Source organism: Chroicocephalus ridibundus, chromosome 9 (assembly GCF_963924245.1).
Source record: "Chroicocephalus ridibundus chromosome 9, bChrRid1.1, whole genome shotgun sequence".
Classification (NCBI taxonomy): domain Eukaryota; kingdom Metazoa; phylum Chordata; class Aves; order Charadriiformes; family Laridae; genus Chroicocephalus; species Chroicocephalus ridibundus.
The window spans coordinates 39,786,890-39,811,465 of NC_086292.1; the positions used below are offsets into that span (position 1 = coordinate 39,786,890).

General features: G+C 40.0%; 1 protein-coding gene across 8 annotated transcripts in view; it reads left to right on the forward strand.

The window, feature by feature from the left end:
* ADAMTSL3 (ADAMTS like 3) overlaps positions 1–24,576 on the forward strand; it is a 188,306-nt gene that overhangs the window by 148,264 nt on the left and 15,466 nt on the right. For all 8 annotated transcript variants that reach the window (XR_010072614.1, XM_063347175.1, XM_063347173.1 and 5 more), the window contains 7 exons: positions 2,281–2,410; positions 3,484–3,676; positions 4,370–4,549; positions 5,325–5,478; positions 9,801–10,881; positions 13,008–13,135; positions 13,466–13,594. Coding sequence is in view for 7 of the 8 variants with exons in the window: in XM_063347175.1 (XP_063203245.1) it covers positions 2,281–2,410; positions 3,484–3,676; positions 4,370–4,549; positions 5,325–5,478; positions 9,801–10,881; positions 13,008–13,135; positions 13,466–13,594 (1,995 nt within the window). In the remaining variant the exon portion in view is untranslated. The remainder of the gene's footprint in view (positions 1–2,280; positions 2,411–3,483; positions 3,677–4,369; positions 4,550–5,324; positions 5,479–9,800; positions 10,882–13,007; positions 13,136–13,465; positions 13,595–24,576) is intronic.

Consider the following 24,576-nt stretch of genomic DNA (forward strand, 5'->3'; position numbering starts at 1 on the left):
ATAACAGCAAGATAAAAAGTTCCCATGGGATTATTGCCGACTGAGATGGTCTGAAAGGAATCTCATTTCGTTCCTCTCCTTTGTGTGAGATATTAAGAAGATATGACTTATCGCAACCTGTTCCAGAGCAGCGTCACCTCTGAGCGTGGTTTTCCCACAGGAACACAGTGAGACCAGTGAAACTAGAGGCTGGTAGCATAGGGTAGATTTTGACCTAAAATAGAGGTTATATAGGTGCTCGATACGTGCTTGGTTGCTTGTCCGGTGATGTCGTTCTGTTTCTGCCAGAACACAATTTCTAAATCTTTATTTCTCCTGTATGTGCCTTTCCTACGTGAGGGGACAGGGAAGGTGCTCCTGGTAAACAAACCGGTGGGGATCAATTGGACAGAACACGTTTGATTCCCTTGGTCGTCAGTCTGGAATGAAATAGTAGAGTTCTAGAAACCATGTTTATTTACTGGTCTTTTTTTGGTCATTTTAATGTCTGCATTATAGTAACGGTACTCACTGTTAAAGGTTTCTCCTCAGCCCTGCTAGCGAAATACATTTTACTCAATGTGTGTGTTCTATGTTAATGTAATTATCAATACTTTGATATAAGAGAACCGAATAGGTTGTCAATCATATTTAAGGTCAGGTCTTCTGTTCTATAAAAATTCATCACTTTGTAGATGTAGTCAAAACACTTAGATAAGGGAGGGCTTTCTGAACTGAAAACGAGTCCCAGAGGGGACCTAGAGGTGTACCAGAGAGCCTGAAAGAAACTGGAATCTACGTTATTGTGAAAATTGCTGCTGGTCTGCTCCTGCTGAAGTGTCTGAAAGAGCTGGACTGGTTCAGGTGTCGCAAAGAGGGATTGCGGCCTGGGCTGGCTGATACGCTGAGCTACGTCAGAATTGTTTGTAGATGGAAGGAGCTGCTTTGGTTATGAAAAGATTGACAGTGCTCATGAATGTGGTGTAAAAAAGAGAGAAATATGGACCACTGGCATGGAGAGGAAGCTTTCAATGTAGGATATTTCATCGAGCCCACTGAAATCAGAATGGCTAGTGATCAACAGTGCCACGAAACCGGTCGTCGTGCACAGTTGGCACAGAAATGGTAATAGTTGTAGTAGTCTTTGCGTAACAATAGTGGTGATGTTTTGAAGTAGTGTCATAGGTGATACAGGTGATAGGTTTCTAGTTAAAAATGCAACTCCCTTTCAAACCTTGGAATTTGGTTCTAATAAAAGAAATATAACCAGCTGCTGAAAGCAAGCTCATACCCTTAAAAAATCACATGAGATAAGTGAAACATAGGAAGGAAATGGATTTAAATTCTTTAAATTGTGACTCTTCAAAAGCCATTTTCACCTGGGAGCAACAAAATAGGTCTTTTATTATTTCAGTGTTTTTTTGTTCTACAGAATTATGATCATCAGCATTGCTTCTATAGAGCATCCCAAATACACAGGATCCCCCAAGTACATCACAGACCATCTTGTCTTTCATGTGCATGCGAGTGGGCTTTGAAATTGAGCAAGGCTTTCAGACTGAAAAATACGATATGTAAAATTGGATAATTACATAGGTTTAAAAACAAAAGTAGTTCACAAGATGTGTATTTGCTAAGCTGACTTGTTCTAAAGCAAACTTATGTTTCATTTTGACTCATAGAAATTTGAGTATTAATAATTGTTCTTGCTTTAGTAATAAGATCCAGGTAGCAAGAGCTGCAGATCAGAGGTGCCAAGAATGGTCACGAGTGAGGAAAGCTCTAGGCTGGGTCAGATTTGCTGCCTTCAGCAAAACTGTTGCACCTCTTAGCCCCTGTGAGAAAGGTTCTATGTTTTGCAAGTTTTCTGCATTTTATTTTTTTTTTACCACATTTTTTGCAGATCTTTAGCTCCTTAAAGTCAAGCTAAGTGAGACGGAATCACTTTTACCCTGATTTTGGCAATGAAGCCAGTAGTTGGCTCGGGACCGTTACAGAACCAGGCAGATGTAGCATCTGATGGTGGACAGAGAAGCCTATTTTCTGTCGGTTTTCAGAGAGGTAGAATGTCAAACCAAGCCTTTTAAATATCACAGGAGTGCTCGATGTAATTCACAAATATCTTTTGAGCATGAAATATATAAACTATCTTTGTGTTCCTTTGGACTTGAGATGTTGCTTTTAAGCCTGCTATCTAGTTCAGTGTTTGCAGCTTTTTTACGGAGTGTTATTCAAGAGTAGGCTTTACAGAAATCTCTCCCATCTTCAGTGTTTCATGAGTGTTTTCCTTTTTTAATCCAGGAACACAAGAAGCCATTGCAATGTGTCTGCATGTAGAGACAAAACAAGCTGTCAATGAAACCCTGTGTGACAGTTCCAAGAGACCACCACCAATGACTCGTACTTGCAATACGAAGCTCTGCCCCCCGAGGTACGCTGGAATAGTGAAATCAAACTCTGGCAAAGAAATGGTTAATATGACTTAAACAAACAGTGGCTTTCTCAGAAAGGGTTCAGATTGCAGGACTGTGGTCTTGCCTTGGGATGAAATTTCACTACTTCTGTCTTTAACAAGGTTGTGGCGTTGGGATTTTTTTTAGTCTCGTTCACTCCTTTTCCACTCTTCGCATCTCACTAATAAAATAGGGAACATTTTCTGAAATAAATCTCTTCTGTGAAGATGTTTGCCAGAGTTGGAAAAACAGCCTTAACTCGTCTAGTAGTTCAAGGAAAATTTTAGGGTAATTTCACAAAAAAACCCAGAGGATATTTACTTTCTACCCTTAGCGAATGAAAAAAAAAAAGTGAAATTATGATTTAAAGTTATTTTAATTTCATACTTCTTTAGTAGCCCCACATAGTCCTTATGGTTTCTTATGTTTATTTGAAGATTCTGGGAAAAGAATAAACCCGGTCCAAATCCAAGAAAACCTAGTAAATTTGGTCACTTGAAAGGGCCATATGTGAAATTTTGACGTGTGCTGCCTTCTTTACCCGCTTTTGATCTCTGAATCCCCTCATCCTTTGCACACTGCTTCTACGTGTTTGCAGAAACCTCCTCTTGCAAAGTGTAGGGAAGAAGTTAACAGGAACAGGATGTTTTATAGAAAACATATACACATTTAAAGGAAGTTTTGTAAATGTAAGAGAGGTCTATTTACATATTTTTATTTATAAATGTAAACGTCAGCAGGTTGCCAACAGGCTGGTTTTTTATGAGGAGCATTCTGAAGGTAAATGCTGGCGCTGAGTTTGTCTGGAAATGACTCTTTATTACTTTATTGTGAATAACCTCTGCTTTTCCTTGTTACCTGCAGGTTTATAAATCTAGTTTATAATTTTGCATTACAGCCAAACGGAAGGGATGTTTTAGCCACCTATCAATAACTGTGCCTTCAGTTATTTATCTTTTCTCTTGCTAGGGTGTGTTTGGGTATGATTGCTCCTTCCACAATCTGAGGCGAGTTGCTAAAATGTGGGTTTTTGGCTGTGTTGCTGGAACAGGTGGCAAAGCGGCCCCTGGAGACGCTGCTCGGCTACGTGTGGGGTTGGGATACAGACGAGAGATGTGTACTGCCAGCAGCCGGGAGGATCCGCTGTGGCTGCTGAAGAGTGCAAGGACAAAAAGCCTCATTCTTTACAAGCTTGTAACCAGATTGATTGTCCCCCTGTTTGGCACGTTGAGGAATGGCAACAGGTACGACAAGGTTACAGAAATAGTTTAAATGTGGAGACGGACTTGAAATTCTTTAGCTGGAATAACGCAGATGGTAGCTCCTAAACTCTGATACGTTACTCTGATACGTTAAGTGTTTCAATCGATTTCCATAGAACAATCCAGAGTCAAAAATACTACTTTTGACTACTGTGCCAACGGTAGTCACAGGATGAGGTGGAAAGTCCTTTTTAAGGTTTCAGAAGACCAGATATCACTTACTGCAGACATCACCTCTCTTTCTATGCTCTGCAAATGCAATAACCTACTTTTGGAGACATTGCTTTGTTGTTTTGGGTTTTTTTTTGTCTCAAGGACAAAGTTCCCTAAACTCCCACCAGGTGCATTAACTGACGTGGGGCATAGGCAGATCTGCCAGATCTACGTGCAAGATGCATGTTTTTCTTTAAGATTTCTGCTGCTCGATTGCATTCAGGTGCTGTGACTTTTTAACTTAGTAGTCAGGTTCTCATCACCTCTAATGTATTAGTTAAACATTTTTAAAAGAAGAATTTTCTACATGCTGCTTGCTTTTTTAATTGAAAGTAAATGGCATTTTTCAAGAGAGCATAATTATGAGGGGGGCGCTTACAGTGTTTGCGTACAATAACAATGTGATGGGTGAGCACAGATGTCCACGCAGGTGTACATGTTATGTTCTCTTCTTCTCCTTAGTGTTCACGTACTTGTGGAGGAGGGGTTCAGACTCGCAAAGTGTACTGTAAGCAGCTGTTGACGGATGGAAGTTTCCTGAAACACTCTGATGACACCTGCCAGGGACCTAAGCTGCCAACTAGTAAACCATGTGCAAAAGTTGATTGTCCTCCTCAACTAGTTGTAGGGGAATGGTCCAAGGTAAGCATCCCCCAACATGGGTGATTGCAACATGAGCCCTAAAGATTTCTGCTCAGGTGAATAAAATGTTTGGAGCGATAAATTCACAGGGCAGCTGAAGGTTTCGCGAGGCATGTACTGGGACAAAACTGTGCATACGGCTGCTGTGCATCCCTGCCTACAACCAGACTGATCACATCCCTCTTCCTGAGCTGAGTTTGAGTTGCTGACAGACAGGCATGACACATTGCACCCAACCAGACACGTTTAGCTATCAATTATTTCATAGTATGGCTTCCAAAAAGGAAACCTTTGCATTATACTGGAATATGTCTTCCTTCTTTCCCATTTAATGTGAGCTTGCCACCACTCCCTGTTCAAAAAAGATTTATAAAAGTGAATTTAAAAGCTGCAATTAAAGGTTCGTGCAATACAAACTAGGAGAGAGGGTTGAGAGTCTTGACACAGACTGTTTGGAACGTGCTGAATTGTTTCTCTGCGATACTAGATCTCGTTGCTCAGTTCTGAGCATGGTTGGACATAAAGAAATACTGTCATGTTATTTTGATTGTTCCCGAGTTGCTTGCTGGAACAAATTATCTATCTTATATTCTTATGGCCTGGAAAAGTGGAGAGAGTTTAATGTCTGGATAACACAAGGGTACACATGAAGTAGAGCATGTGCACTGTCTTTCAAATGAAAAAAAAAAAAAAACCCAAACCCCAAACTAGTTTAAAATTAGCACGTGTGGTGTGGGACACCAAGTTTAGCTTGACTGCATCCTTCCTTTCACAGTGCTCCGTAAGCTGTGGAGTTGGAATCCAGAGAAGGAAACTTGCCTGCCAAAACCTAACAGCAAAGGGCCAATATGTCACATTAAATGGATCAATGTGTAGCGGTCTGTCTCCTTCGCTGCTTGTAAGGTCTTGTCAGATGAATGCCTGCAACAGTAAGTATGCTGCTTTCTGTAGTTTCTTGCTGATTTGCAATCACCTACTTATAACGAAAAATCTGTATACAGGTTAATTCACTCATCTCCTTACACTTTCACAGCATTACTAATCTGGCATCAACTGAGTGTCATAATTACTAGACCAGTAACAACAGGATTGTTTTTAAAGTTTTTCCTGCCAGTCGGAAATAAAGGTTACGATCGCAAGAAATAGTTTTTGAATACACTTTAGTGAGGTACATACCTCTCACCCTCATACTTACCTGCATTTGATCTGATTTTTCCTTTATCCTTTACGCTATACCAGCTTAAAAAAAATAAAAATAAAAAAAAAAAAAATCCGTAAATTGACCATAAATTACAAAGGACATTAGAAAATATAAGAATCCAGTTCTGGCTTGTCTTTTCACTGTACATTTGTATTACACCAGACGTTTTGCTTAGCTTGGTGGAATTCAAAACCTGAAACTCTGTGCCAGTGATAACTTTAGGTATAATTTCTATCTTTCCTTGTAGAAACGAGAATCCCAGTCTCATGAGCTTTGCAGGAAGTGATGACAGTACAGACAGTCTTCAAAAAATTCAGTATTTTATTACTGTCTCTATAAAAATCTTTTCAGAAAGATTGTCTTTGGAACTGTATAATTTGGGCACAATCGGGTTATGATACTGATGGTAGTTGCACTAATTGCGTGTGTGTAACACCGATGGAAATACCTTCCTGGTATAGAATATGTTCAACTACATACAGCAATTTAGAACGGGCTGTTCTAAATGCAGGTTCCTTGTGTCTGAACCTTTATAAACGAGGGCATTAGTCTGTAGGTTTGGGGAACATGGCGCTGAAAAGAAAGGAAAAAAGGGAAGTTTTTGGTTTTGAGGCGGGGGAAACCCAAAAGCCTTCATGAACGGCCTGGTTTTGATCACAGATCGCAGAGATAGACATGTTTTGACCCCATTCGTAGTGCTGTCAAGAAATAGCTACTTTATGCATTTTGAAGCTTTGCTGTAAAAATTATTCACAAAACAAAATAAGAAATAGAATAATTACCGATTCATACATAATATGAAACTTCTTTTCCTGGCCTGTGTTTCAGATTAACATGCCAAAATCCCGAGGTTCAAAACTCCACTTAAATAAAGCCCTGTGGACTTTCAGGAATGTCCTTGGCATAAGGTTTAATAAAATATTTTGAGCTGCATATCTATCTGAATTTAATTAATTGTGGATAGTTGAATGGCAGTGTAGCTGGTTTGCAAATTGCTTAGCGCAGGCTGATATTAAAGTTACGTTGTCAGCTTCCACCACGGTGCCAAGAAAGCAGGACAGGGCACTGCAGAGGGAATGCGAGCGTGCTCGATGGGTGCGGATCAAAGTCTTAAAAGAGAATTGCTGTCTTCTCCCTTCATCTCCACAGCCGTGTGGAACAAGGGAGCCCCTTGCAGCTGGGATCTGCCTGGCAGTTCCCCAGTGGCGCAACAGGAGGGCAGGAGAAGGCCTGAGACACGTCCGTACCCATAGTTCCACTTTGGGTTTTGCAGGAGGAGCCAGGGCAGCAGCAGCATCAGGCTTTGGAGTCACAGGAACATGCAGGAGGCGTCTCCTCCTCCTGCAGCCATGGGTTCAGGCTGCCTTGAATGGGGCGTGAACGGAAGGCAGGAAGGTAGCACAGCCCTGGGATGGGGAGAGGGCTAGCTGCAGAGTGACGCGGACTCAGCCCAGAGCGTGCGTGCTCTCAGGTCCTTGCCTTTGGGAGCAGCGTGTCTGACTGTGCCTCCTCAAGATTATGCCTGTGTGGCTCAGATGAGCTCCTCCTTTTTTACTGTCTCATGACAGTGCTGAGGCTTTTTAGACTTAATCTTTTACCCTGGGACTAGTAATCGTAGCTGTTTTCTACTTAATGAGCCCTATTAAGTCAGAAACATTCCTGACTGTGGGCTCCGAGAAATAGGAAATAACACCAGTCTAGCCCTGAGGTCACCAGGACCTGACGCCCAGCTTAAGCTGCATAAGAACCATTACAGGTCACAGATGCAGATGGATTTGTACCAGGTGATAATGAGGTCCAATGGCTCCAGTACAATCTAATCCTTAAGCAAGATGTACCTCGTAGAAACAAACCTCTCCCAAACAGTCTGTTACCTCAGCAGCTGCAAGATTGGATGATACTAAGGATCCAGAAAATGCATACTTACGTGGCCTCATATATTTATATGACCTTATATATTTATATGGCCTGCCATCCACAACTCTGAACTTTGTTTCACTCCTAGCCTTGCTCACCAGTCACCAGTAAAAATATACACACCCTTTTAGTGTTGAGCTGCTAATGAGAGTTAGCGGTCTTTCTTTTTTTTAAAAAAACGAAATGGATGAGACTTGTTAACATATTTATAAGTATGCACTGGGTTTAATTCCATGTTGGAATAACTAGTGTAAACAGAGCACAGCCTGAAGTATTTTAATTTGTGTGTTTAAAGTTACACTTACTGTGTCCGTAAGTTGGATTTTGGAAATGGAAGATTTAATACTGGAACACTTCCCTAAAAATAAATATTTTGGGCCCAATAACTTATTAAAAACAGGACGCTACTTCAATAATTTTAGTAAACTGAGCGCCTAAAGCAATTTATTTGTTGTACCACGTGAAATGGTTGAGGGAACCGTGTATCTGGATAACGAATACTGATTTAAAAGCTGTGTAATTATGAAACTATGATATCCCCACAGGTCTGAACTCATTACCCAAAACACTGAAAATAACCATTTTGTTTTATAAGCATAAGAATGCACTCTAGGGTGTAGTTCATATAGTGTACACACTTATTGAATGCTTGAAGCATTTAGCTTTTCACCTATTTCTTCACAGCATATTTGAAGCATATGCATGTAAGAGGCATGCAGTTTTTCAAATATCAGTTGTGTGCCATCACTGTAGTTGTCATTTTATTTATGTACCTATCAAGTGGAATAGTCGTAATGATTTCAGATTCAGGCACACCGAGAAGCATTTTGATTTGTGTGTCCGTTTCCTGGCTCACCGACCCATTCTGCAGGCTCTGAGTTTTTTCTCTGTCACATACCAAAAGGCCGGGTTACCAAACACAATTGGATTGTTTTCTAGCACCAACGCAGAGTGTTTCCCGACTCTTCCCAGCTGGCCAATTTCAGCTTGCATGGAACGAACTCAGGGCGTGCGTGCCCTTGCTCCACGCCTCCTACAGTGCTTTGTTTCTCACCTACCTAGTGTTTTCTCAGTAAGGGTAGTTCTACTGATCAAAGTGGGGCACAGTTAGTTGCCAACAGTGAGTCAACAGAGCGGTATCCGAAACATTGCAGTCATTCTCGTGTTGTCTCCAGTGTGCCTATCCAGCCCCTGCTGGGAAAGCCTGCCTGTGGTGGTATTCATTCAGGCCGCTCCCCAGAAACCTTTCAGCATCCCAGTGCCTGCAGTAGAACACAGGAGGAACTTCATAATACCCAGCGTCTCCGTGCCCGGTCTGCATGAAGCTTTATGCTGTTACTGTCTGCTTTTGTCAATTCATCTGATTACTATATTCAGCCTCTCAAAATTTTGACTTATTTCTCTCTTCCCTCCCTACTTTCTTGGCACAACACTGTGAGCAACTCATCTTTCAACCCAGAGAAATTACCCTCGGCCAATGATTTCTTGACGGCTGTGCTTGTCGCATGTACTGTGTCTTCATTGACTGTCTCTTTTGCCTCCTGTGTTGTTATCAATTTGGCTTGACTCAATCACACAACCAGCGTGGCTAGCCAACAATTTAAATAACGGTCAAGGGGAGCCTTACTTTTTTGGTTAGGTTTTGTTTTATTTAGGTCATTCTGCACTCAACAGTGCTCAAATGTGGGGAAAGTGATAATGTGTTCAAAAGTTTTTTTTATTTGCTTTTCCCATTCTTGCCATGCCTAGCCTTTCTGAGGGAGCAGTAGGAAATATGACCATAATAGGATTTTATATATATACTTTAAATTAATATATTATATAATACATGTATCAATACATTTATATATGTGTGCACCATCTATCTGCTTCATATAGGTATATGTTGCTGCTATCTTTTTATTTTTAGGAAATTTGGGGAAGAAGCAATAGAATTCTTGGCTGGAGCGGGGGAATGTTATGGTTTCATGTTGTTCATATTTTTGCATTTTTGTGACTCAGATAAAAGCTCAGCGTGTTGCAATCTGACTTGAACAAAATCGGGAGAAGCTCTGTCAAGCATTCTGTGAAAAGCAGATTTGTAAGCATGAGTGCCAATGATTAGATACTTTTCAACACTTTGTTTTCTTTCAGAGATTAAACCAAAGCTTCCAGAAAAGTATTCTGCTCATGGACCTCAGATTGTCAGTATTCACCGAGTCTATATTCAAACAAGACAAGAGAAGCGCATTAATTTTACCATAGGAAGCCGAGCCTACTTACTTCCAAAAACATCTGTTGTAATTAAGTGCCCTGTACGAAGGTTCCAGAAATCACTTATCCGGTGGGAGAAGGATGGACAACACTTACAAAATTCGAAAAGACTGGGCATTACGAAGTCAGGCTCGCTGAAAATACATAGTCTTGAAGCTACTGATATTGGTGTGTACCGGTGTATTGCAGGCTCCGTGCATGAAACATTTGTACTCAAACTCATAGGTACTGACAACAGATTGATAGAGCCACCAAATCTTAGAAAACATGCCAGTGAGACCAGTAACACAGATCACAATGAGGCCAACAGCTTCGGGGCCAAATGGCATAAAATGAGCAAAATGTGGCAAATGTGGAGTAAGAAGAACGAACTCTATCTGGGTGACAGGCAAGTAAACGATCAGCCATTTCTGCGAAATCTTGAAACCTTTGGGAGTAACTCAGCAGAAGACTTCAGCTCTCGTGAATTCAGGAATAAGCGACTGGAGGCAGCAGTTCTCCAAGGCGCCTACAGCATGGACACTGCGCAGTTTGAAGAACTGATGAGGAACATGAGTCAGCTCATTGAAACTGGAGAAGTCAACGACGACCTGGCGTCCCAGGTCATTTATCAATTAGTTGCTGAGTTATCTAGGCCTCCGCAACCAACTACTGAAAAATGGAAGGGGGCCCAGGATGAGAAACTTGCCTCAAAACTCACAGGGAAATCACCAAATGAATCTGAACGTTTCAGCACAAAAACTGTTGATAAGTTAATGTTTGACCAGAAGGTTCCAGTTATTATGAGGCAAAAGGAAATTCCTCGAGTTTCCTTCAACAAAACAGTAACTGTACGAATTGGAAATACAGTTTTTCTGACCAAGAATACTCATGCTGTCAGTCTCCTGTGTGAAACAGCTGGTATTAGTGAAGTGAAATACACTTGGACAAAAGATGGCGAGACATTAAAAGCCTCTGAGAAGTAAGTAAATATCTTCTCTTTTATTTTTGAATGACTTATTGTGTTGCTATCAACTGTAAAAATCCACCCTGCTGTGCAGTATTAAAACATACTGTTGTAAAAATGAGATAAGTGTGAACGCTGTGCATTCCATCCTTTTATTTAATTTATTTTTACTTTCAAGTGTCTGTCACGTTGCTTGGCTTTACTAACATCCAAGTGTATGTCCGGTTCCAGGATATTACGTTGGAGGATTGACTTTTTTTTACTAGGTGAAGTGTTTTGGATGTCCTAAGTCTATTTTGTGGTCAGCCTTAATCATTTCAGCTGCATCAGAAAATGAACAGATTTATACTCAAATTAAGAAGCCTCTTGGATTCGTTCAGATGGCAAATACAGTGGGAACACGTTAAAAACTTCTGCCATGGTATCGATGAAAATAAGTCTTAGTTCTTACTTGCTTTAAGGAGGGAAAAAATTACTGGTACCCTCACTGTCCTTCAACACAGTAAATCTTTAGGTATAACCGTAGCTGCCTAACTTCAGTTTAAAAAGAAAGAATGAGCTTTTATGGTTGTTTTTCAATACTTTAGAATGTACAGATATTTCTGTTGAGGACAGTGGAATACAAAATAATAAAGGACCTCTGTTGCCATCACGTTTGAGAACTATACCTGAAGAACAAGTACAGCAAGTATGTGTTATATTCAGATATTTGCTCAAGACTGAGCAAATACTTTTACTCCGTTGCTGATAAATTAGAAGCTCACCTGATAATATTAACATTAACTCCGTGTGTGAGCCTCTTGGAATTATAGCTAGCTCTTGAGTAATGAAAAAAACGATTCTGAAATGATAAAGGCACTTTTGGATATTTCTCAACATACTTAACTGATTAACCACACTGCCAAGAAAAATATACTTCTGCGGGGCTATCAATTAAAGCAAAGACACCAAAACTAAGCCATTTTTAAAAGTGCAAATGTTTTTGGAACCGTGTAGCTCCCACTAGTTATGTTTATTTTGTGAAATACGCATAACTTCCCATTAATTTGTTGCAAGTGATACTTTCGTTTTGTGGACATGATGGCGTTTTATTTATTCATGAGTATCTTTTTGATTCCTAATGTCTGCTTTCATAAATTGCCTTCATTTTAGCCCAGACTGATATTCTTGCACTTAGGGGATACCTTGGCAAAGTGGGTTTCTTTCCTATTTTTTTACAGCAAGGTTTCTTATACACAAATCCATATGTATATATGTGTGTGGCATTAACAGCATTACATCTGAAAAAGAATGTGAGGAGGTAAATGGGCTTTTATCTGTTGGGTTTGTAAGAGAAGGCCGTACTTGAGCCATGCACGAGGTGGTTTGTTTTGTTGAGACACAAGTATTTCTAATATGTTTTTGTGTATTTCTTACTTTTGTAAGTGTGTTCGGTGTGGGAGAATGCCAGAGCTACGGGGTGTTTGGATGCGATGAGCGTATGGCCTAATTCGTGTAATTTGCTGCTGAGAAAGGTAACGAGGGGGGAAAGTCCAGGCTGCTGCTTTCAGGCTCTTCCCCAGCCTGTGGTGCACTCTCTCATACCTTGTCCTTCAGATGGCACGCAGGGTATTCAAGACACTAGTGGGTTTTTGGTGGAAGACTTTCGCTTTAATGATTATAATATTTAAAAAACAAAAACCAAAAAAACCCACAAAACAACATAACAAACCTACGGTAATTTGGAAGTCAGATTAGGCCATACATTTGTGAATTTCCCAGCCCTGCTGAAAACCAAGCGTGCTCTGGAGAGATGGATTTCTTGCCAAGCCTAATACTTTTAATTGTGGTAGTCTGATTTATTCATGCTGTTGTTCCTGAGGGATTCTGGTTTGTAGTAGCAAACTTGCTGTCCTTCAAAAAGCTGCAACTAGGACACAGCTTTGTAGAAGAGGGATATCTGAAGAGTCTTCCATGCGTGTGTCCCTTAAGGCTCCCCTGTTGTCACCAAAGAAGGAGGCGGAACTGTTCCTGCATGCGCCGGTCTAGAACGGTGAACTCCTAAAAAGGAGTTTTGCTCCTGTATCTGTAACTCTTACAAGAAGATTCAGCTGGGTTTGTCCCAGGGTGGTAACCCTTGGCTTTCCTTGAATATTCTGCAGGGTGATCCTAGACACCATTGGAAAAGTGCAGATTCAGAACCCTACTCAAAATGAACTTGGTACATATGGATGCCTGGTTGTTAATGACTTTGGGTTTGATATGGAAACATCACTGCTATTGCGTGCAGGTAAGACTGTAGCACCCACAGAATTGGACCTGTATTTTATTGTGGTTTTTTTAATATATAAGCACCCATCCCCACTCCAATGTGAAATAGCTTCTTTTGTTGGCAATCCATGAAACTCTCTCTGATTTAATAAGGTAGCAATAAGATGGCCTTGTCGCTCTAAAACCACAGCAGGTGTGAACGGAGTCTGCTTGTATCTATCCTACCTGTATTTTCTGGCTGCTGCTTTGCAAACTGAATTCTGTTCCAAACGTGATTAATTTAAATACAGGATCTATGTTTAAAAGACAAATAAAGCTTTTAAAACTGATTATCCCTTTAATTTCAAAGAGATTCCTGTCATCTTGTCCTCTGTATTAAATGTTACAAATCTGGAAGCCAGCAGTCTCTCGGCAGTTGTTGGAGGTACAATCGTGGCGAGAACTGGAACAAATATTACGGTTGAATGTCCAGTGAAAGGTAAGCAAGAACTGCATGAAAGTTCCTTGTAATGTTGGAATCGGAAGTTTACTTCATTTCTTGAAAGAAATTACCAGTGAAGGCAGAAAATCACTGATCACCATTTTTTATTAGGAGTGTCACCTGCACCAGTCCTATTTCTTTTGTCTTTAATTTACACACACAGGTATAGGTTCAAACAGACTCTCCTTTAAAAGTCCTTTTCTTTCCATGAAGGGGTCTAAGGCTCTGCTACAGAGCTTAAAGCCCACCAGTGAATGGCTATCTTGCTGCAATAGCAAGCACGGCCAGCTGACTTGCTCATCAGAAAACTTCCCTTATCCCTGTTTGAGATGCACATATGTCTAGACTATTGTTAAAACCCAAAATGAAATCTCCAGCCACAGCTTAATAGAACTTTAAACCTGACAGCAAAGTAAACTTACCTTTCAGAGCCATCAGTCCGCAGCTGCAGTAAGGAAACAAAGAAATGTGCTGAGCCGTGAGAGCATGTAGATACTTTCAAGCTCAACATCTGTAGAGCAGCATTAATGTTAATCAGAAGCGATGTGCATTAATGATGCAGTTCACTGCGTCCTTTTATTTTCTAGTCCTTTGCTGGAAAGGTAGATATTTTCTTTTTAATCTCATCATTACTATCTGTTCAAGTTTGAATTGTAGGGTTTAACTCAGAGTGGCAATATTCTGTCAAATATTTAATAAGCTGAGGTGAGCCTTTTGTGCCGTGTTGAAGATGGTGTATGAAAGCGCTCATAACAATGAGCATTGCAAAGAGGGACTGCAGAGAAGGCAGCGTGCCGTTCACATTCGTAGCGCTGGGGGAGTCCATAGCAGAACGCGTGCTGCTGCTGAACCAGAGTTGTGATAGAAATACATATATATATATGCAAATAGTCCTGCATACAATAGTGGCGCCAGGCTGATATATATTAGGACATGTGGCTCTGCTATTCACTGTTGTACCAAGGCTAATTCTTTGATGAAGTAATATTTTCCAACTATAGTTTGGCAACTCCATGTATAACTGACCTACATCTCCAATCCAGCAGAGAGTTAATGTCACGCTGTTAATATTAATATTGTTAGGATGGGTAAGCAGTTAGCAATTTAAATATAAATTAATATTTTCACATGGGACTGTAGATTTCCAAATGCTTTAGAAATGTGTATATTCATGAGCCAAACTTTAGTTATGCTAAGACACTAGTGTTGACTTAAAAAGTGATTTATCTAATTGCTTTATTTCCTGTCATTGCCAAGGAAGTAAGTATTACTGTTTGTGAATAAAATAGAGCTTGAATGTCTTAAAATGTCACTAAGCCTAAAAGCAGAAAAAACTTACGCAATGATGGAAGCAGTTTTTCTGATCTCCTTTCCTTAATGAAAAGTAATAAACCACTAACTTTAGAAGATTGAACTTAATAGCCTTAATGCTAATATGTTTGTCTAATAGGTGGGACGCAAAAATATGTCCATTTGCAGTGTAGTAGGATGAGAACTTTGTTGTGACTGCTGATAAAACAACATGTGAATTATCAGACAACCAAGAGTTTGAATTGGAAAAAAACCCTAATATTTCTATACACTCTGAAAGTGCTGTTCCTACCAACAGGCAACGTGAGTCTGCAAGTGTCCTTTTCTCTTCACCAGACATATTGATTTACGGTCATAAACTCTTGCCTTCTTGGAGTGACAGCCCACTGCAAATCCTTACAATTAAGATCTAGAGTAAAAATGCCATTGGGCAGTAATTGAATGTGACTGTCTATCAGCTGAGGATCTCTTAGAACGAACTACAAAAATAATTATAAAAGAGCCCTTCTTTTAGTCTTAGGGAGACCTTGGCGAGATCTGGAGCACCTTTTCCTCACTGCCCTTCCTCCTGAATGCTCAGAAAGGATATATTTCCTTTGTGGGTGACAACTTCTCTGCCTGTCCTGAGTGAAGTATTACTAGATAAGACTTTGTGTGTTCTTCGTGTTCTGCTACATACTTATTCAGGATCCTTCTAGACAGACATTACTCATGCAGATTTCTCAGTGGCGTCGAGCAGATACATCTGATCTATTGGACTCTTGCTAGCCCACAAAATAGTTCTCCATAAGAAGAAACATCTAGTGAATAAGGTGCTTGTGAAGAAAATTAGTGCCATGCCACTAGCAGAATTCTTAAATTACTTTTAAATTTCTTGGCTGCAATGACTTCTGAGGTTTTTTTCTGTAAGCTGGATAACCTATAATACTTCCGTATAGTTGTTCAAACCCTAGTTTTCTCTGTGGATAAGTCTACATACTGAGTTCTACATTTTGTGTCTAGAAGTGTAAGGTCTATTCATGAATTTTTCTTTCTGAAACACATGTAAAAATTCTGCACGTATGCAAAATGGTAAATTAATGGTTCATTTCGGCGAGAATATCGTGCCATAGAGCAGAACTTCAGCTGGAAGTAGGAGCAGCCTGCCCAACAATCTGAAAAAGACCATTGTGAAAGGTAGAGAGGAGGTGATGTTGTAAGGGAAGCTATGTTTCCCAACTTCCGCTACTGGCTGGCTAATGGCTCTGCAACGCATCCTTTAATTATTCAAGGCCTGAAGTATATTCCACTTGAGGGGCTCTGGGTTCACCAGGGCATGTTACACAGGACAGCTCTTGTTTGGTGGTTTTAGCGGGAAGGACGTGAAGTTCAATACTACGTGCAGTCTTAGACAGCTGACTACAGGTTTTTTTCTTTGTTTTGTTGTTGCTGATTTGGTTCTTTTTGTCCTCCTGAAAGTCTGTCTTGCACACTCCAAACATCACATTCGGACTGAAAAAAAGCTCTGAAGTGCTAAAGAGTAACGGATCCCGATAAATAGAAGAACATCAAAGAATAGATTAAGAAAAGTTATCTAAACTTCTGAAGCTAATAGCATCGATTTCTTTTCTCTATTTAATTTATAACAAAACGATTTTTCCACTAATTAGAATGAACTCATTTTTATAGCTCCCACACGAGCATATTCTAGAAGATATTCATAACGTTCTGGATAGGTTCATATTCCATTCTTACAGCCAAGCGCTTTTCAATCAACACACATGGTATAAATATCAATACTGATTGCTCCAAATTGCTCTTGGATAACATTTATTGTATTTGCAGAAAAGATCGTCTTGTGATTATTACTAAAATAAACTAAAACTGTCAGACTCCATTTATTGTGAAACCCTGAAAGTTCTAAGTTGAAGTAAAATAAGGGGGGAAAAAAATGAAAATATGCCTAAAATGTGCATTGTCTGCCACCTTCTGGTGAGAGAGCAGAAGGGAAATGTATAAACAACCAATTTTTAGTATATTGTGTTGCATCTCTGAAATATCTTGGCACAAAGGCTTTTAAAAGTAGAAACTCCATCCTCATCCAAACTCTGCATTCCTATGAATATATTTGGGCTCTCTAAGAATAACATATGGACAAAAAAGTTGTGACAAATACACAAAAGCTGTTGAATCAGGGTCATCTTTTTGCACATACGTTTCACAAAGATGGACCAGCTACTTGCTGTCAGTATTGGAACTTGAAACAGGTCCAGATAAATCAAGAATTTGATTTTCCATCTGTTCCTTCATTTCCCCTCGCTGTTCCAAATGTAACTTTGTTCTTTGTCTTCTGTGCTTAACCCCTCAGAAGACATCTCAGTGAAGAAAAATAGCAGTTTAATACACAGGATTCTGGCTCTTCGTTTCTTTACGGTTTTTTGTGTGTGTTCTTCTCAAAGATATTAATATTGGGTTTCAAAGGTTTTGAAGGGGTAAGTGCAGATTTATTTTATGAGGAAGGAATGACACTATTTATAATTCCCGTAATAAAAGGAAAATCTTTTATGCTTCTTTTTACTATAAGTGCATCTACACTAGAATTTTTGTTTGCTCAGACGTAAGTGGGAAGAGCTGAAAGATGTACTTCAAAAGCCCAATTGTGCTTTGCTTTGTATCTTGCAACAGTCTGGGAACCTGAAAACTGAATCCCTTTGGATGTAACTAAACTGAAAGGTGTGCCTCTGGACTGTAACTATTATTTTCCAAATACTGCTGGGCAGTAGGTCCAAGGTTCCAGGCAAGATTCTCCAAGTAGTCCAAAGCAACACTCATCCAAACGCATATCAGACATGTTTTGGGACCTCAGTACCAACAATGTCTCTTTAAAAGCACATTCCCGATGCCCTCCACCAGTTGCTAACATAGGCATAGCCTACAGAATTCCTGGGGGGAAAAAGAAATAATCGGAATGGCCTCCAGGATTGCTTTTTTTTGCTGTGTGTTTCTCCCTTTCTCTCTCAGCTTTCCTTATTGGAGCACGGGTTTCCTTCAAATTCCTAGTTCAGGAAGGGTTAAGATGGATTGTGTTAGAGGAGGGTAAAATTTCATAAATTTATGAGAGTTCTTGGAATGCTCAACAAACATGTGGGTATTCCCTTGATACTTCCTACTTCAATTTGCAAAAAGCTGTCAAGTTTCCTAGGCAAAATTTAATAAATCCTCATAGTGTAAAAGAAGAGGTTAGCTCATTGGTTAGTACCTGATTAAATGTTTGGAAGGAACAAGCGGTCAAATTTTACAGTGGAGAGAAGTTACCAGCAGGATGCCTCGAGATTCTGTTCTGGGATTTGTGATGTTCAACATATTCATAAAAGTTCTGAAAAAGAATGTGAACAGTTAGTTCACTAAAGCTGTTAAAAATCAACATTTATAAAGGCTAATCAGTTCTAACACCCTCTGCAAAGAGTTGCAGCAGGATCACACAAATTATGTTCAATAGCTAACTGAGGGCAAAGATGTTCAGAATTGATATTTGTGGAATAAACGTACATATAGAACAAATAACCTTAAATACAGACACGTGTGCATGGCTGTACCTGAATGACTGTCTCTAGGAGAAAGATTTGTGGAGTCACGCTGGTTAGTTCTGTGGGAAAACCAGTGCATTCCCTGGGGGGTGTCCATACAGGCAAATCAAAACTAACAGCAGAGGAATGGAAACAGAATAGAAAATAAGCTATTGCTTAAAGCTGTGGGGAATCCTGTTTGCAACTTGCTAATCTCATCTCAAAAAGGATGTAGTAGTGCTAGAAAAGGTAGAGAGAAGAGCAATATCAGACGAAACAAGTACAGTGGCCTAAGTGCTAGTTCTGATTCTGGAAGCTAGGAAGATATATCGAGGAAGGGTCACTCAATAAGTGCCATGATTTTAGTACTCTTTGCCTATATATCCCCAGGTGCCCGTCATTGGACACAAAGTCCTGAGTTTAGTGGGCTTCAGGTTGACTAAGAATGGCAATTCCTGTGTAGTTCTTTAATTTCTGATAAAATTATATTTTCCAAGTCCCTGACTACGTATCTACTTTATGACCATAAATGTCTGGATCCTTGGTGGTACAGCATGGCTATTGAGCAAAGTGAAAGTATAATTACCGCCCAGTTGGGCAAACCAGTCTCTGATGACAGTGCTGAGTTGCCCTAATGCACACCAACCAAGTCTTTGTTGGGGGTCGACTACAGGATTCAGTCTAGCAGTCGTTTCTGAGTTCCTACTTAACTCAGATCCTCTTATTTAGTTACCTAAATATAGTTGCCTTATTTTAAATGCCTGATTTTGAAAAATATTAGCCTTAAACTTCTGCAGCTGGAAAAAAGATCAAGTTCTCTTTGAGCTGACAGCCAGAGAACTAAACAAGACCCGACAGAACTGTAGTAAGGGTGGGATGGGAAGGGGTCTTGCTTTGGGAACCCCTCTAAGGAGGTCACCAGATGTCAGTAAGTATATCTAAATCCCGCCAGATGTTGCTACCACCTAGGAAGAGGGGCTGTTGCATGGCTGGTAGCAAGAGGCAGAGGTAATAACTTTGAAAGATTGCAAGAGAATGGGGCAGTATCAGAGGGCAGGCTGGAGGATCATACCAAGTGCCAAAACGTCTCACGCCGGCTCTGTCCAAGACTATTATTCCCGGTGAAGTTGGCAAGATTCATACAGGTAATTTCAGTAGCAGCATGGTTTAGGCTTTTTAGGGTTTGCTAGAAGTTGATTGCTCAAGCATAGTTCAGATGAATATAAAGGCTGTTTGTGACTTCTGCTGGGGAAAATATGAAGATGTATCAATCAAAGAAATTACATTGAAAGTTACACTAAATCCACTGTAGGTGTTAGTGAGTGGAGAATAAATAATAATCAGATGACATTCATTGTGTATATTACTGACCCAGAATCGTTTCCTCTAAAAGATGACATGTGAATTTAGCCTCTAAACTTAGGTAAACTTTTAGCAAAGTGCAGCAAAATGTGATTTGCGCCAGCACGGTTCTGCCTTGCTCTTGAATGGGAAATACAGAATACTTTATGAGATTCTACATAGCTGGGGGAAAAATTTCTGAAGACATATCCAATGTTTTAGAGCAACGAGTTAGTAGGCCAAGATTTTTATGGTGTGTAATATTTCATAGGGCTTTCAAGGTTGGAGGAAATTTGTTTTTGAACACTGAATATTTTAAGGGCACCCTATAGTGTGGATTCCTTTTCCTTTTTTTTTTTTTCCCCTCCCTTTTTTTTAAACACGTGTTTCACAGTCCCATCCGGAGCTGGAGTTTTTTTCCATAACATTTCCTGTCCCAGGGCCAATCATGGTGGAAAATGACTTTTTTTTTTTTCATGGAACATTGAGTATTTTAGAGTTGCTCCAGTGCTAGTGGAAAATAACCTGTGTTTGAGGTCAGAAAAAAAGATTAAACTAATTTTAAAGTTTTATAGCCACTTAGGTCTATAGTAGAAATTTTTAACATCAGAGGATTTAGATCCAAGAGTAAGATTCTGTTTTTTAAGGTTTTCCTAAGACTAAGAAGACCTGAGTTCAGGAATATGTCGTTGTTCATATAGGACGATTACAGCCATCCTTAATTTTAAGCATGTGTTTAATTGCATTCCCTAATGGGGATGGATTTAATCCTATGCTTAAGTGCTTTCCTGACTTGGAGCCATGGGATTTGATTGATTGATTCTGCTACTAGCTGATGTCAGTGATGGATCTCCCATTTGAATCACTGGGATCTAAATTGCACTCAGGGATTCTGAACCTTTGGCACTTTGGGTGAGTCGATACCTTTGGGCTCATCCTCAGCTGCATCTGTGTGGAGGTGGGGTATAAAGGAAAGAAAGGTGGCTACAGGCCATCTCTTACCTCTTCCCCTTTTTGTACTGGCTGGGGATCAAACCAGGAATTCTTCAGCTTGAAAGTAATATTTTCTTGGATATAAATAGGGAATGACTTCCTTCCAGGATTACAAACTGGAAGATTTACTTTTTTTCCTGAAGAGAAGGTCTAGGAAATTATTCCCAGAATGATTTTGTGTCTTAGGTACGGATAATAGATGGATACAGAAAGGCAGCCGTTCCGTAGAAGAAGCTTATGTAGATGGGTTAAATTTCGACAGTTAGGTGAAAGGAAAGGCACATTTTAAAACTGTCCAGGAAAGGATAAACAACAACGGTAGAAATTTCTTTAAGTCCAAACAGAGGGCAGAAAATTATAGCAGTGAGGAGGTAATATTTTAAAAATTCAATGTAATTTGCTTTTAAGCATCTCTGTTAATAGTCTTCTCCCTGCAATTCTGTAATGGAAGAGGCTCTTGAAGACCGTGTGAATGTTATTTTTATCCATGTAAAGTCCCTATGTAAATCAACCTTTATGTAAAGGAAAACCAAGCATCTGCAGTCAAATTCAACCTTGTGCATGGGACGAACTCCTCCATGAAGTCCTGCAGATATGTCCCAAAGCTTAAGTATAATTTCAGCTCCTTTAAGGAAAAAAAGAAAACAGCAACACGTCATGTTTGGCTAATTTTTGTTTAGTTTAGTTTCTGCTTGGATAAGAAAATATTACTTAAAACTTTTAAAGTTTTATTTACATGAATACTAAAGGGTAAAGCACAGATTTTAGGCCTTACCTATTTGCCTAGAAAAAAAAGAGCTTTTCTAGCATTTTGATGGTATGCTTGAACTCTGTCCTGCAGTTTCTGTGTAGGAAAATGGGTCCATTTCACAGTGCTACTGTAGGAGTCTTGTCACAAGAGGAATGTGGGAGTTGTATACTTTGCCTTCTTTCTCACAAGAGCCGATAGATGAGACTTAACTCGGCGTGTGGTGCTGCATACCAGCCGGGAAGGAAAATCTTATCTCAGGAGTAGTAAATACGGAATCTGATTTCTAAAGGGAAAGCATTGACCTGCATGATGGAAGCTTTTTCACCTGAATTGTATAAATGGTGGCTGCATGCTGGGGCTGGGCTAGGTTATGAGAAAAAGATTTATGCAAAGCACTGTTAAGCACAGACACTATTAAAAAGGTAAATGCACACCTAAAAATAGGGGGTTTTTTTAGTATCCTCCAACAGTAAGAGTTTCTCCCCATAGGAATTTCAGAAATGACTGCGTGCAAAAGAACTCAGCATCTCTCATGAAAGTTATGGCAGAAGAGGATTTTTCACTGGCAATATGAACATAGAGATAAACTGAAGCTGTCCTGAAGAGCTTGAAATGCACGTGCTGCTTTGCAGAAGAATGCAAAGAAGCTGGACTGTAAGGGATGTCTTTTTCTCCAGCTTTATTTCTTTAAACCACTTATAGGGCGTCTATCAGCCGATGGGATAGCACCACACAATAAACCTTTTTTTCTGGCCAGCTTCTCTACTGCGTCTCTCTGGAGGCACAACTCCCAGAGCTTTTTATCACATTTGTGCTCCCCAGTTTTGGGTTTCCCTGAAAGGCTGATTTCTAGCACGCAGCTGTGTCCTGACTACAGAGCGTGCAGAGACCTACCCCCACTCCTCTCCTGCCCCCTCTCCTCCCTTCATGCCATACTCCAGCCTGTAAAAGGTCCCTGAACTCTTCTCTGAAAGGGATCTTCCTTTTTTTCTTAGCTCAGGGCTCAAGCTGAGGATTTGCCTTAATACTCTTAACAGCAACCTAACCAAAAGCCCATGAAAAAGGATACAGAAGGAGCTTGATTGCAAATACCAGTTGTTCTTAAGGAGATGGCCCAGTGTCTCCCAAACTCACTCTCAGATAGTGAATTGGTTTCCACATAATAGAAAGGTTGGTGAAAGAAAAGGAACTATGAAATGTAAAGCTTGAAGGGTCCTCAACATGATTGTGAAGAGGCCAGCTCAGAGGGACTCGGCATACAGTTCACATAAAAATTATTAACTCTTAGATAAAAACCGTACTTCTTAGTAGTTTGGAGTAAAATACAATGCAGGAGCGTTGTGATTATACCCACTACTATTTTCAGCTCAAACAGCTCATGTTTAGGGATGCACCTTGAAGGTATCTAGACAACAAAAACTCCTTTTAAGTGACAGTGTGCAATAATCACGTGTATGAATAATAGTGTTGTTTTTTCCATTATGTATTTAACTGATCATTTTTCATGGATTTTTCCTCCCACTTTATCTGTAAGCGACAGCACCCCTAAGATTGCTTGGATGGATTCCTTGTGCATTTCAGTCGGGCTGGTGGCTGGACTGCCGTGCAGGGCTCTGCCCACGCTTCTGCACCTTAGACCTAGAATTTATCTTTGTGTATTCACATTATTCACTTGAGAAATGGTCTGATTTACTTGTGTGCGTGTGTGGTATTACTTGCTTGTTTCCCCCAAAGAGAAAGGCATACAGCTCTTTGGAGGAAGAAAGAGGAATTATTTGCTATAACTTAAATTGAGTTTAAGGTGTGTGTGACAGATACCAAATTTTGAACTTGAAATGAGAGGCAAAGCTATTCTGCAGATTTCTTCTGCAAGCTGAACTCCAGTCCAGGTTTTAAAAGGCTCTACATGTCTCTGAATGAGACACGGGTAGAAGAGTAGCGACATGGCAAATTTTCCGGGATAAACTCTAGGATACAAACCAAGTTTGGAAGAAAGAAATTTTTACTTAAGTTAAATCCCAGGAATGAGGTACATTTCTGAATGCTGTGGTGAGAGGAGGAGGACTGTATCGTGGGATGATATTGGGCTGACGTTTGATAGAGGCTCAGGTTAAAAGCTTAAATTTGAACCTTTCCAAACATTTTTGCGTTTTTGTGTTTTGTGGAATGTGACTTAAATTTTTTTGACTTCGGTTCCATCTCAACCATGCGGCTTCTGGCTTATTTTTGGCTCTGATTGGTCTGCGGGATTTTAGTGCCAGTGAAGGCAGCCTGGCTGCAAACCTCTAGGCCTTAGATTAAAACAGCTCAGCATCCTCACAACACCTCCTCAGCCCATCTGTATAGTAAGTATATATGTCTGAATGGCCGTGGAAAGTACACTGTAAAGGAAAAATATGTCTGAGAATGATACACTTTAGCCAGAAAGCTGGGGTAAAATGGAAAAAAAGACCCTTAAAACAAGACCTCATCCTAATTCCAAAAGGATTTTTCGAAGTGGCATAAAGCTTCTTCTGGAAACTTGAAAAACAGCCTGTTTTTTTGGACTCCTGTGCGCTCTGCATATCTGTACTTTGTTTTATGCAGTTTTATTCAGTAAAACACAATCTCATGAGTTTAAAAGCACCGAACAGCTGCTAAATTATCTAGAATAAAATCTGTGATTATGCAGAAGAGTGTTTCTCTCCCCTGTCTTTCTAGACAAAATGGTGGGGGGAGCTTTTTCCTTCAGTGAAATAGCAGGTTCCAAAAAATATGTCTGGTTCCTATTACAGTGAAGGAAAAACTTGAGGTGTGCATTGGAAGTGCTAAGCCAGTGATTGAAATGTTAAAGTTGTTCCTAAAGGCTATTCCACATCATGAAGACATCATCTGTAAAGTAATACTGCACAATGATCTGTGAAGAGAGGAGACTGAATTAGCATTCGATATGGCTGAAACTTCCAAATGTCCCACAGTCGGGTCAGCTTCTATAGCAGAACCTGTTTTGGTAGTCTTCAGTGAGCACTGATCAATATATTTAAGGAAAAAAGAGTTCA